General features: G+C 44.7%; 1 protein-coding gene across 4 annotated transcripts in view; it reads right to left on the reverse strand.

Moving 5' to 3' along the window:
• Window positions 1-2,760: 2,760 nt before the first annotated feature.
• The window catches only part of LOC102972581 (phosphatidylcholine transfer protein), a 32,722-nt gene continuing 21,900 nt past the window's right edge, over window positions 2,761-13,582 (reverse strand). For 3 of the 4 annotated variants that reach the window (XM_042967221.1, XM_007086700.2, XM_042967220.1), the window contains 5 exons: window positions 12,080-12,197; window positions 9,428-9,507; window positions 6,101-6,272; window positions 5,161-5,228; window positions 2,761-4,029 (listed from right to left, as the gene is read on the reverse strand). In XM_042967221.1, the coding sequence (XP_042823155.1) occupies window positions 3,964-4,029; window positions 5,161-5,228; window positions 6,101-6,272; window positions 9,428-9,507; window positions 12,080-12,122 (429 nt within the window). In that variant the 5' untranslated portion in view covers window positions 12,123-12,197 and the 3' untranslated portion in view covers window positions 2,761-3,963. The remainder of the gene's footprint in view (window positions 4,030-5,160; window positions 5,229-6,100; window positions 6,273-9,427; window positions 9,508-12,079; window positions 12,198-13,582) is intronic. The other variant, XM_042967219.1, reaches the window with a different exon arrangement.

Raw genomic sequence — 13,582 nt, forward strand, 5'->3', positions numbered from 1 at the left:
TGTGGGCTGTGTGATGCACCCATTGGAGGGTGTGGGGTACACCAGCATGGACCATGAGGTTCTCTGCCTCTCTTTTTCTGGTTAGACTTCAGAGGCTGATGCTCCACTTCGGAAACTAGATTTGGGTGTGAGCCACTGTGCCTTCTACCTGACAGTGGAGAGGATTCCAAGTGACAAGGCTTAAAGCACCTTGGAGAGTACCCCGCTGACAGTGTTGGACGGACTGTTCCATGTGGTGAAGAAGGAACCATGGAGGGGGGAGGGAATGAGCAGCTGTTAAGAATGATTAAACTTGGGGTGCCTGCGTGGCTCGGTCGGTTGAGCATCCAACTTTGGCTCAGGTCGTGATCTCCCAAATCATGAGTTTGAGCCCCACAACGGGCTTTCTGCTGTCAGCGAAGAGCCCGCTTCTGATTCTGTGTCTCCTTCTCTCTCTGTCCTTGCCCTGCTCATTCTCTCTCTCTCTCTCTCTCTCTCAAAAATAAGTAAACATTTAAAAAAAAGAATGATTAAACTCATCAGGTCACTGCTGATTTTAGGTCAGCCTAAAATACTTCAAAGCTTATTGGTGTTCTGGGTGTAGAGTCCAAAATCCTTGCCATGGCTCTCACGATCACCCACGGTGTAACTGCCTGCTTCTTCAGCCACACATGAGATGCCTCTCCTTCCTTCCCATTGCCCCAGCCACACTGGCCTTGGTATTTCCTCAGATGTGATTGGCTGTCTTGCCAGAGCAGCTTTATGTAAATGGTTCCTTCCTCGCAGATCAGTTTTCTTCTCCAGCCTACAGGCAGCCCACTACAACATGTTCTTCTCTGACCCCTCAAACTCGGTTAGTGCCCCCAGTTTTACAACCTCTGGCACCCTTTACTTGCCCTTTCTCAAAACTCATCATCTTTCAACAGCTTGTCCACGGTGTCTTCTTCACTAGACCACGAGCTCCGTGAGGGTAAACACCAAGCCTGTCTCATCCATCCCAGGATCTGCCATGGCGGTCCCCTTGCCAGGTGGACACCAGACTCAAGAAATAGCTGTTCAGTGAATGCATGTCTCAAAGCTTTTAAGTTTTAAGGATAATTCTCCGAGCCAACTGCGTGATGATACTGGAAACATAAGAACTGAACGGGCTCTTCCTGCTCTGTGTCTCCCAAATCCAGCTGGGAAGCAGGAGGTTTGAAGGACAAGCATTATAGATGGGGACTCTGGGTGAAGAACCTCAGCCAGGGAGCCAGGCCAGGACTGTCATTGTGAAATAGGAACATTTTCATGGGAGGTGACCCTTTGCTGGAACCCCTCAATTCCAATGTGGTCGATAGCTTTGGATTGTTATGCAATGTGACTAATTCACCTGTGGAAAAAATTTAGCTCTAACAGTAGTGCTATTTTTTGTTTTTCATTAAAATCCTGATATCCTGACTAATCAACTGGACTGTGTCCAGACTGTACCATTTCTCTAACATTAAAAAATAACCTGTAACCACACCAGCAAAGCCACCCCTTAACAAATAAAGGACCAATGGGAACCGAAGGAATCTAGAGCCCCCTCACCACACACACACACACACAAAAAAAATGACTAAGGAAATAATGTGGCCTGAATTGTTGTTTAATGTAATCGAATTAGACCTCCATATCTGAATAGGCTTGGCCTTCTGAGTGTGTGTCATTTGGTCCATCTCTCTAAATCACTCACTTGAGTGCCTACTGTCTAGAACCCTAGGGGCTGGTAATCAAAGTGAAGTAACTGTTTCTATCCAGAGATCTTATTGTCCATTTGGAGAGACAGAATGGAAAAGAGTAAGTGAACCAAAGTGCTAGAGGAATGACAATATATAACTTTCAAATTCCAAGCAATGCATCCAGCGGTCATTGAGAGGCATACCCTGAGGAATCGGGAACAACCCCAAGAGCACCAGTCCTACATTTTCTGCACCTCTGGCATTTACTATTGGCTCATGGGTTCTCAGTTTTTCACATGACCTCATGTTTCAATGCTGTGTAGGACTGTCTTCTCCAAATTAGCACACATAAATGCCAAAGAGTCAAAACTCTACTAATTATCCCAAACTTTGTGACTGCTTTTTGGTACTACTTTACCTAGAAACTCCATATTCGTGTTCTCAGAGTTCTTAAATTATTAAACACTGTTTAAAGACGGTTTGCATGACACCATTTCATGTCGATTCTCTGCTCAAAGACTATAATCGTTGTGCCTGTGTTTCAGTGACTCTATACTTAAAATTTCAACTTGGCCCTCTGTTACAAGAGACTTTTAGATTTCACCTATCTAAAATTAAATTCCAGTTGTATTACTGATAATGATTTTTTTAATGGTAAACTTATGAAGCATTCACTTATTTGTATAAGCCTATCCATATGTCCAAAATGACTGGGGAACGGACAGGCATATGGTTGAGAGAGTCATAGGATAGTGTGGGATCTACTGGAAAGAAATGCTGTCTTTTTTTGGCTCAGCAAGAGCCTGAGAAGATGTAGGCCTACCCTTTGCTGTCAGCAGCAATCATGCCACCAGACAAAGCCCAACGTCAAAGATAACCTGAAGACAAATGTAGCCAAATTCTAATGTCAGTCTTATCAACCCTAACCTGAGTCCATCTTACACCTGGCCTTGCGTGTAAGTGCACCTAAAATTCTTTTTTATGCTCAAGTTCATTACTCAGGTTGGATGTGTCTTGCAAACAAACGAGACCCAACTGGTTCATTCTCACAAAAGGAGCAAGGTACGAAGAAAACTACAAACAGGACAAATTTATGTCACGTTGTATTTATTGGTATTCAATCCGTTTTCTTCCCAGAGAGAAAACATACAGTCTGAGGTATCCCATTTTAATAAATCCTTTGCTTCTGGCTTTACATCCTAAATGTCTATGACCCCTAATCAGGGTTCAGTGCCATCACACACAGTGGTTAAAATTTTTCCCTGAGATCATTAAGGCTATGCCTTGAGCCACAGAATATCTTGCTCTACGAAAATTCAGGAGAAAACAGGAAACTGGAGGTCTTTTAGCGGTAGAAGAGGCAGACATCTTAGGTAGAATTCCTGAGAAAAAAGTTGTAGAGTCATCCAATCCACTAATTAATATTTCCCTGGTTGTGAACTCTTATCCCTTCAGAATCTCCAAACATTCTAGAAGGGAAATTCATTTTATTGCATATAAAGACACTTTATCACAGCTGTGCGCACAGTATTTTGACTTTTGCAAACCACCAGAGAGCCATCATGATGCCTCAGTTTCTGATAAAATGCAGAGCAAGTGAGGTATGGTCAGCCTCTCTCCAGTGGCATGTGGGAAAGAGAATCCCAGACATAGATAATGAGAAAACATGGCTATCACATTAAGTGCGTAATCAGGCCTGCCATGTGTTTCAACATGGTTTGAAATCAAAATAGCTCATGATCTTCTACAAGTACAAATGGTGGAAAGACTTACTGGATCATCACCTCAGACCCCAGCCAAATCAACACACCAAAGCATCAGGCAAATGGACATCAGCACGTGTCTCCCAGTCTGATGCACCAAGAGTCCAGTCTGAAGGGGATGGCATCCCAGCAGCCCCTCCTGGGTTGCAAGAAGTCACATTCTGGGAAGCAGCCAGCTTGCCAGGATTGGTTGCCCTTGCATTTGTTGTTCCTCCACCCACCCATTCCCCTAAAATGGCACAATGGAATGATTGTGTTCCCTATTGAGGACTTCCCTTTTTAAAAATAAACAAGCAAAAGTTTCCCTAATCTGACCCACATTCAATAGTGGAAGAAGGCAGCCAGTCCCAGGGTGGGGAGAGTGGGAAAGGAAGCCAGGCATCAGGCAAACACACTTGGGGATGATGTGTGAGACAGTGTGCAGGCCTCTGAAGATAGAATAGTGAAAGAAAAGCTGAGCATCAGTGGGCTGTGGCACTTGCAGAGACATCGTTCCATGGACACACCATTCGTTCCCTTTCTTAGGTTTTCTTGAGGTAATTCTGACAGGCTTTTGCCATGTCCTTCAAGAAGTTAGGAACACCATTCTGCAAAGCAAAGAAGACTTGTCACTTCTGTGTCTTCACAGACATTACTCCTGATTCTTTGGGATGTGGCAAAGGTAAACAAAGATGCCTTGAGAATAATAAATATGACAGTAGGTCCCCTGTCCAATTTCAACAGAACGTTGCTACAGATAATGACAGAAGACCCAAGGCACAGGCGAGACTAGACAGCAGGGGACACTGTTGTATGCCTTGGCTTTCACTAGTAAAAAGCTAAGATGTTTCTGAGACACCATTTTTTGGAGAGAAAAAACATAGGAAATGGGATTGGTTTGGGTTGTGGGATTCTTCCAGAGAAATCAGAGAAAGGACTTCTTTTACAGAATTAGAAAATGGTGAGGCTGTGGGGGCAAAGGGTTAGGCTATTTTATTATTTAGTCAGTGCCGAACTCCGTACAAGATTTTCCCCAGACACTGCTTTATTTACTACTACTCTACAGGGTCGGTAGTATCCATCTCCATTTTTAAAAGGGAAGAAATTGATGGCTTCCCTAGATAACACAGACAGAAGCAGGACGAGGATTCAACATCACATGTATTTGACTCAAAGCCTGTGCGCTTTTCACTCTCCAGGGAATGTGCTGAGCCCTCCCACCAAGAAGTAGGTCTCCTCCAAAGCAGGCTGAATGATTCTCATCAAGCCAGGTCCCTAGGCAGTCTGCAGTGATCCGGTACCACAGCAGTTCCCTCTCCTTACAGGGAAACAAAACACAGCAGCAGTAACAAAACTGGGGGCTTCCAGGCTTGGACACATCTGGTTGTCTCTGGAGCCAGGTTAGCCTTCCAGACTCCTCCATAAGCAGGGCAGGCTCTAAAGGCCCCATTTTCTCTATAATGAGCAGGCTATTGTCAGGAGGATCCAGACAGTGATCCCAGCAGGGTGTTGCCGGCAGGGAGGGTCTGACATTCCAGCTAAGGATTCTTTGTCTTTTGTCCCAGCCTCCACATCCTGGGTGTTGGCAACCTCAGTCCTAACTGTAGTCACTCAACCAAGCTGCTTCATAAAAGAGCCTCATTAGGCCTGAGATAGGATGTCTCTTCAGCGGGACAGCCCCTTGGACTAAGTCAACATTTGTCAAACACACTTCCCCCTCCTGCCTCCTGGGATCTCACCTTGGCGACCCAGTTAATGAGCCAGGACGGAATTTGGCCACCCGGGTTATCGAAGTAATACATGAAAACTAGAGGAGAAAGAAAAGACAATTCAGGAGGAGGAAAAATGTTACAAAGACAAAAACAAACCCTGCCAACCTTCCCCTTTTAGATTCAGAAAGAAGGGAGGGGGCACAGGATTCAGGAGCACTTCTCTTCCCTGTCTCCCAGAATATTTATATGTAAACATTTTTAAATCACAGTCACAGGCACATTTTGCTGCTACTCATTAAATGCCTGGCAATGTTCTATACACTTGGATATAGTATCTCATTTAATTACTTCTCTCTTTATTACCTTCATGGTACAATGGAGTCGGTAAGAACAAACCCGAGCTTATAAATGATAACATGGAGGCTCCGAGAAGTTAGGTGGCATGTTCAAGGTGACATGTGAAAAGCGTCAGAACTAAGCTTCAGATTTTGCCTCACATGCAAGGCCACACTCGTTCCAGTACTGTAGGCGGCTGCGTATGCCTACTCTGCTCACAGCTTTTCTCCACGTGGGCTGGAACTCCAGAGAAGCAAGTCCTGAGTCTCTGGGTTTCTGCTGGGCAGGAGCTGCGTCCTCAGAGACAGTGCTGCCAGCCTTCTTGCCCATCCTCAGGCCCAACGTATGTATCCCGAGGACCAATCTAAAGTGAGAGTTTCTAAACCTTCTGGCTCTAATTTCATCTAGACAGTGCAAGAGTCAGTAAAGAATGGGCTGAGTCAGATCTAAATGTCCCCCATGCACTCAAGTTTCTGGGGGAGAATGGAGTCCCTCTCCGGGTGTTGTCTTCTACACGTGCCTGTTCTCTGAACTCGGGGAATAAGCACCATGAATTTTACGTGCCTCACAATCAGCATGGCCTTGATACAGGTGGCCCTGGTCAGTGCACCAACATGCACCCCGGCCTTACCTTTGCTTCCCTTCTTGCCATCACTCTCGATTGCGAGGCTCTGCTTGTACCGATTTACCCGGATCACACCAGGCCTCTCGGCAAACTGCGGCACAGAAGTGCTCTGGGCCAGGACCACATGGATCTTCCGCCCTTCCACGTCCAGCTCTTGCCGCTGCCGGATGTAGATGTACTGTACTGCCAGTCAAGGCATGATATCAATGCCAGCCTTATAGATGGGCAGAAGGAAACCCCACAAGCCAGAGGCAAAGGGAGAGGACTCTGTTCCTCTCACCTGGCATTTGTTCCCTTATACTGTTACTTCACTTCCTTGCCCTGTCTCTCTACCTGCACTGTAAGATGGTGTCCCATACTGTCTGATGTTCTCATTTGACAGCATGCCTTACCTACCTGTGAACGAGTCCTTGATGCTTTTAATTATATACAGAAACCCCTCCTCCCTTCTCTAAGAAGGCACTGTGAGGTATCAGAGGTTTGATCACTCATCAGCAGTGTGATTCTGCATTGGTTACACCCTGTTTCTGAGGCTAAGTTTCCCTCTGTAGGGAAAGGGGGTTACACTGCTCAGCAGGCATGCTTGGTGGAGGCACTGGAGAAACCAGGGCAGGACAGGCACCCCATAAACTTTGTCCTGCCCTCCTCCAAAGCTCTAGTTGCTGACTTCTATGCACAGAGGATGGCCAAGCAATGTTACTTACACCTGCTGGTCATAGGAAGAAACCTAAGCACCTGAATGTTTAGTAGGTAGATGTCCCCTCTGGGTCAACATTGATTCACCAAAAATAACAAAGCCATTTCATCTCAATAAACACTTGTAGAACACTATGTCTATGGCACTATTCTAGAGAAGATAATTTAATCCTAAGAAACAGTGAGAGTTACCATTTATTCAGCCATTACTATGTGCTTTACATGTAGCACCAGTTTTGATCCTGAAATGGTCCCTGTGAGTTCAGTGTAAGTATCCCCATCCTACTGATGATAAAATTGAGGCTCAGAAAAGTAAAGAAACTTGCCAAAGACCCATAGCTCAACTGGAACCTGAATGCAAGCCCAGATCTGGCCCCCAAACCTAGTTAGACTTTCATAGCTAGACAGGCCTCAATAGAATTTTAGGTTTTGCACTAGAAGAAATTCAAAGACTAAACAATTAAAAAAAAAAAAATCACCCTAAGTATAACACAATTATACTTACTATAACAGCAACAACCATAGCCCCATGCCACCTCAGAGTCTCTGCAGCACCCACAGTGGTCCCAGCCTTCACTCAGACAGCCTGCAGGATGGGCTGTTGCCCCTGCTCTCTGTGGACTGACGAGTAAAGTTCTTAAATGTCTTGGGGGAGAAATGAATTTGCTTTGGCTCTGGCTTTTCTCCCCCAGGCCTCTTTCCTCACAGCCAAGATTGTCCTACTCTCTCCTAAAACTTGCTCAGCTCATGTGACAGATATCACCTGACACTCCATTGAGGAAAAATCAGCTGATCTATTAAGACTTGGCAAAGGTCTTCAAAGGGTTGGGAGGTTGCTGGACCTTCCATAGAGCCTATGAACAGAGAACCACCAGGTCACTGAGGTCCAGAGAAGCGAAGGGACTTTTCCAAAATCACACAACAAATCAGGGAATAAGCTCACATTCAGTCTGGGATCTCTGGCTCAAAATGAATGTTCTTTTCCACTGCGCTATTCTCTGTTCTCAAAAATTTAACCCTTAGTGGAGAGACATATGTGCATATGAGAAACTCACTGTGGGACTGTGGGGTCTGGAAATCCAATTAAATAGAACTTCAAGTAGCCCCAAGTGTCCACTCCTAAGACCTACCCAGCAGTGTCACAGTGAGGTCAGAGAGATGGACTCATGCCCTGGTCAAGGTCACCATCTCTGGAAAGAGCTGCACCCAGGTCCAGAACCTGCCTCTGCCACCCACTAGTTGTGTAAACCACAGCAAAGTTCTGACTTCTCTTTGCATCAGTTCCCTTGACTACAACATGAGGATGATGGAACTCACTGTGCACAGTTGTTGGTAGGATCAGAGGTAACCACATAAAACCTAAGAAGTAATCCACGATCTGTTGAAATATGTACCATGTGTGTACCAACTACCTAGCAGTATGCGGGCAAGAAATAAACCCTTAAGGGGCGCCTGGGTGGCTCAGTCGGCTAAGCGTCCGACCTCAGCTCAGGTCACGATCTCGCAGTTCGTGGGTTTGAGCCCCGCGTCGGGCTCTGTGCTGACAGCTCAGAGCCTGGAGCCTGTTTTGGATTCTGTGTCTCCCTCTCTCTCTGACCCTCCCCGTTCATGCTCTATCTCTCTCTGTCTCAAAAATAAACAAATGTTAAAATAAAAATAAAAATAAAAATAAACCCCTAAGGATTTTATAATCTGGTTGGAGCCAAGGTAAACACATACACTTAGAGGCCAACACACACACACACACACACACACACACACACACAATTTCTATAAAACACACCCGCATGCTCCTTCTCTTTCTTGTGAATAATTATTTAAGAACATACAAACTTGTATAATGTCAGAGCTAGAAATTCAGTGGCTCTCCAAACTTTTTTTAATCCACAAGACCCTTTGCTGAAAGGATATTCTATGGAAATTCAGTGTGTAAAACACTTGACTGCTGTGATTGAAGAGGACAGTGAAGGGGTGGAAACCTCACCCCTCAGTCATCCTGCCCCCACCCTGCCTGTCCTTGAAATTCCATCCCCCATAGGAGGCTTATCCTGAGAGGGCCTCCTAGAACCTTGTAGTGTTAGCTAAAACTCCCCACATTCCATTCAACTGCTTTAATGATAAATGAGGAAACTGGGGAAGAAACATATCCCCAGTACCCAGAGCCAGCAGTCAAGGAGGGATCGCTGTGGGGTCACTCAAACTGGAGAGGAGATGGGGAGAGCTGGAAAAGTGAGGGTGTGAGTTGCAGTCCCCACTCTGTATGTATGCCTCTGTCACTTTACCTCCCTGGGTGCTCACTTCCACCTCTAGATCGAGGGAATTTGTAAACACTAGAAGAACTTCTCTCCAGGTCCCCATTTCTGGAGCCAACAAATTCAAGCCTTAGAAAACTTTCCAGGAAAGTCTGAGCTGCCCTCCAGTGACCACAATCATAGACGTACCACATGGTCAGGTCCAGAAATCACACTCTGAGGTCTCCAAAAGCCACACAAGAAGCAACAGCTTCAGCAGATGTTTCTGCAAGAATCAAAGGACAACACTGTCCACATTGCCATGGGCATGACACCACTGGGCAATAGCCAAGGGGCACAGAAACACTTAGGAAGTCAAGTAGTGATGTGCCTTGAGAAAGGATACATCTCGGTTGGACATGGGAAAAGGGTACTTCACTTCCCAGTAGACCACGGTTTCTCCATTGCATTCCTTTTCATAGAGTTCTAAGGAGAACAAAAGAAGTTAATGTATCTGGAAGCTTTCTGGGCTTCATTTAACAAGAAGCCTAGGTGTGATTATCTCTGAGGGTAATGATAAACCACTAACTCATAAGGCACAGAACTCTAGGAGAAATAAGATTCATTAATGCTAAAAGCTTGTTGCCCAAGAGCAGAGTCTAGTAGACATTAAAACACAGTAAAAATAAAATAACAAAATGTGTCCATTGTATAGCACAAGCAAGATTCTCAAATACAATGCAATGGAACAAAATCAGGCATCCAAAACTAAACGTTCAGGTTTTAAAATCAGGGCAGCCAGCAGATGTCACTAGAGTACCAGTAGTTTTGCTTTTGATTTCTCTCTCTAGATTTCTTGACCTATTACAGCTAGCCCTGAACTGAGTCACCCAGTCTAGTGCGTTCAACTGGGAAATGAAGGTTCTAGCCAGGGCAGTGTCCTTCCTAAACAGCTAGGAAGTGGCATAGCTGTGGCTAACCCTAAGTGTCTTGCTTCTCTCCCCTGTTTCTTTACACACTGCCACGACTGCAATGACCAGATTCCCTTAATATTTGATCGTTCTATATTGTGCAAATAGCAGCTAACTTGGCTGGAGAGAGCAAAAGCATTCAATGGCATGTACACCCTCTGACCCCAAGCTGTGCAGTATGCCTTCATACTAAGCATTTATTTAAAGAAGGAGGCAAGCCAAGGCTGCTGAAGTAACCATGACAGACCCTTAAGGAGATGCTGATGGGGGAAAAGTATTCTTTAATTCAGCTTTGGGAGGAAAATCTGTTAGAAGACCATGGATTAAAGAGCTTGCCCATTGGTGCCACAAGAGACTAAAGACAGCCCTTGAGAGGAAGGGAAGAAGTAGACATCTGTGACCTTTGCATACTCAGCATCACCTCCCCCTTCTTGAACCAGTGATCTCCATTCTCCTTCACCCTTCCCCTCCTTGACTATGCGGTTTAAGCAGGACTGACTCAGCATTAATTTCAGGGCTGGGAAAATGAGCAAGATGTGGCCACAGTGATTCATTCGGGGATGGTGCATCTGGCCAGGGTCTTACCTTGTGGTTTAGTAAAGGCCCTCAGGTAGCTCACAGAATATGTAGAAGGGCCAGAGCCGGGCTTAGAACCTCAGGATTGTTCCAGAGAAGCCAAACTACTGCTGCTACCGGACTAGACACCATAGTGTGAATGGCTGATGCCAAGTACCAAACATCAGAGGCTCTGCAACTGTTTCTCCCAGTGTCAGACACCTTGGCCCTGACCATCACCAGAAAATTGATTTTGGACGCTGCAGTTCTCTCTCACATTGAAGCTGCATGTGTGTCTTACTGGCAACATCTATATTACATCCCTGAGGAGACTGGGACAGAGAACATCTGGCTTCTCCCTTGAATGGACAAGTATCACAGTTCTTCCTAGATAGAAAGGGTACTGGAAAACACTAGGAGACCACAACCATGACAAACATCCACAGGAGGCCATGAGAGCAAATTGTGGGGCTCTGGCTGCCGTGAGCAGGAAAGTGGAATGCTCCTTCCTGTTCCTGTGGGGTTATTATTTATATGGTTAGACTATAAGCCTGGATCTTCTGGTGGCCATCTTTGCCATGACAGAAGAATCTGCCTGAGAATTAGGTCAACTCAGAAGAAAACTGAGTCGAGATGGAGAAGTTATTTAAGCATTAGATGCAGCTGTCCTAGAAGTCAGATACCCCTGGACTTTTCAATGCCATGAAACCAATAAACTCTTTTCCATTTCTTACACTGGCATCTGTTAACTTTTTGTTGCTTGCAACCAAAAGTCCTGACTATAGCAAAGGTCTTTCAGAGTTTACATGCACCTTGGCTAGTTCTGCAGTTCTCTTCCACTGTGACTGATTTGGCAGAGGCCACTCCCACCTTTAAGTGACAGGAGGAACCCCTATTTAATGCCTTTCACAGGTGGCATTCTCCTTCAGGGCATCACCCTTCCCCTCCTCCTTGACTTTCAGGGCAAAATCTAAGAACTGGAGCCTTGGAGCTCTGGACCTTCCTCCTCCCTTAGCTCTACATTCTGCTACCCCAATAACACAATAAAACCAAACTGCTCACAGTTTTTGAACATACCATGCTGTTTCATGCCTTCCTCCCTTTATTCATGCTGTTCCCTGGGCCTCAGATGGCCTCAAGCCCCCCATCCCCTCACCTTCTCACCCTCTCACCTATATGCATTCTTCTTGTTGACAAAACTTTGATTCAACTTCCAAAACAAAGCTCGGACACCACCTCCTCCAAGAAGCTGCCTATGACTACCTAGATATGTGAGATGATGTTGAACTTACAGTGAGAACAAAGGAGCCCCCAGAGCAAACTGGAGACTAGCAGCTAAGGGAATGCAAGGAATCACAAAGGAATCACAAAGGAATCACGTTTCAGCCCAACACTTAAGACTTTCATGCCAAAATTAAAAATAAAACATAACATAGTAGAAATTGAACCTGTTGCTTTCTACTAGCTGGAATAAGTAACAATAGATTCTACTTTCTAGATTTTTTTTTTTCTTAATAATAGACGTTATTCACCTTTAACATATTGGTCCCACTGTTTTCTGTAGTCTAAGTCCATGTAGACATCTGCGAGTAAAGCCGGAGGGCAGTCGTCCAGAACACCAAAGACTTTATACTCATAAAGTCCAGTCTGCTGTAAAAACAGAACAGGCAAAACAATCTATTGATTTCCAAATAGACAGCTGGATGACACAGCATATGAAAAGCAGATGTTCATACAACACCAATTATTGAGGTACCTCCTCTGTGGTCTTGGTAACACAATAATGAAAAAGCAGATGAGGCCCGTGCTCTAGTGGATCATACATTTATTGTAGACATTGGTGGTGGTGGTGGCGGTGGCTATAAATGCTATCTAGGTAATTTGAATTGTATATAAGGAAAGTTATGTCATCAGTGGTGCCTGTTTTGGGGGCAAGGGGTGTCCTATGTAATCAAGTAATAAGGAAAGACCTCTATGAGGGATAACCTTTATCAGAACATCTTATTCTAAATATTAGAAGGAACCAGCCATGGGAAGATAAGGAAAACCCATTCCTGGTATAGGGAAGACCTTCACATTTATGAACGTTCATGCTCAAAAAACAGGAAGTCATAAGATCCAGAGAACTGTGGATTGGAGAGGTGGTAGGAGCTGAGGTCAGAGAGACAGTGGTGTCCAGACTCCACAGGGCTTTGTAAACCAGGGTGATGGGATAAAGATTTTGTTCTAATTACTAAGGAAAACCAATGAGTGACTTTAAACAGAGGAACACTAAATAAAAAGATGATCCTTGATGCTTGGTAGAAAATAGATCATAAGGGAGCAAGGAGATGGTTTGAAGACCAGTGCAATGGTCTTCAGATAATGGTTCTGCAGATAAGAGATGATGGTGATTTAAACAAGGAGGTGACAACAGTGATTGAGAGAAGTCAGTGATTTAGGGTTATATTTAGAAGTAATGTTAGCAAGAAGTGCTGACAGATTGCCTGTGGAGAAGAGAAAGTAAAGAATTACTTAGAACCTCTGCTTGAACTAGGTAAATGAGAGATCCATGCTCTAAGATAGAGAACACTTGGGAAGAGGTGATATGTGAGCTATGGGGATATCAAGAATTCTACTTTTGAGTTTAAGATGCTTATTAAACATCCAAGTGGGAGTGTCATATAGGCAGCTAATGCTCAGGGGACAGGTTACTATTTTAGATATCCATGGGGCATAATGAAACCTAACACATTGTTTTTATCAATGCCAAGAAAGAATCTGTCAACAACTTCCTTTTTATGTAAAGAACTTGTGTATAAAACATCAGCTTCAAATCACATTAGTCCTCTTTATAAAAAAAAGAGAGAGAGAGAGACCATTTCTAGATTCCAAAGGATGAGAGTTCCTCCCCCCCCCCCCCCCCCCACCTCTGGCCTTTTTTTTTTTTCCTTCATGCGAGACCATATCCTCCTCTGTGAGGGTTCTGGGGCTAGAGTTGGCCATGTTATGCATTTCACTTTCCCTACAATGGCAACTAACAATTCCTGACCCTC

This window comes from Panthera tigris, chromosome E1 (genome assembly GCF_018350195.1).
Source record: "Panthera tigris isolate Pti1 chromosome E1, P.tigris_Pti1_mat1.1, whole genome shotgun sequence".
In the NCBI taxonomy this organism is placed as follows: Eukaryota; Metazoa; Chordata; class Mammalia; order Carnivora; family Felidae; genus Panthera; species Panthera tigris.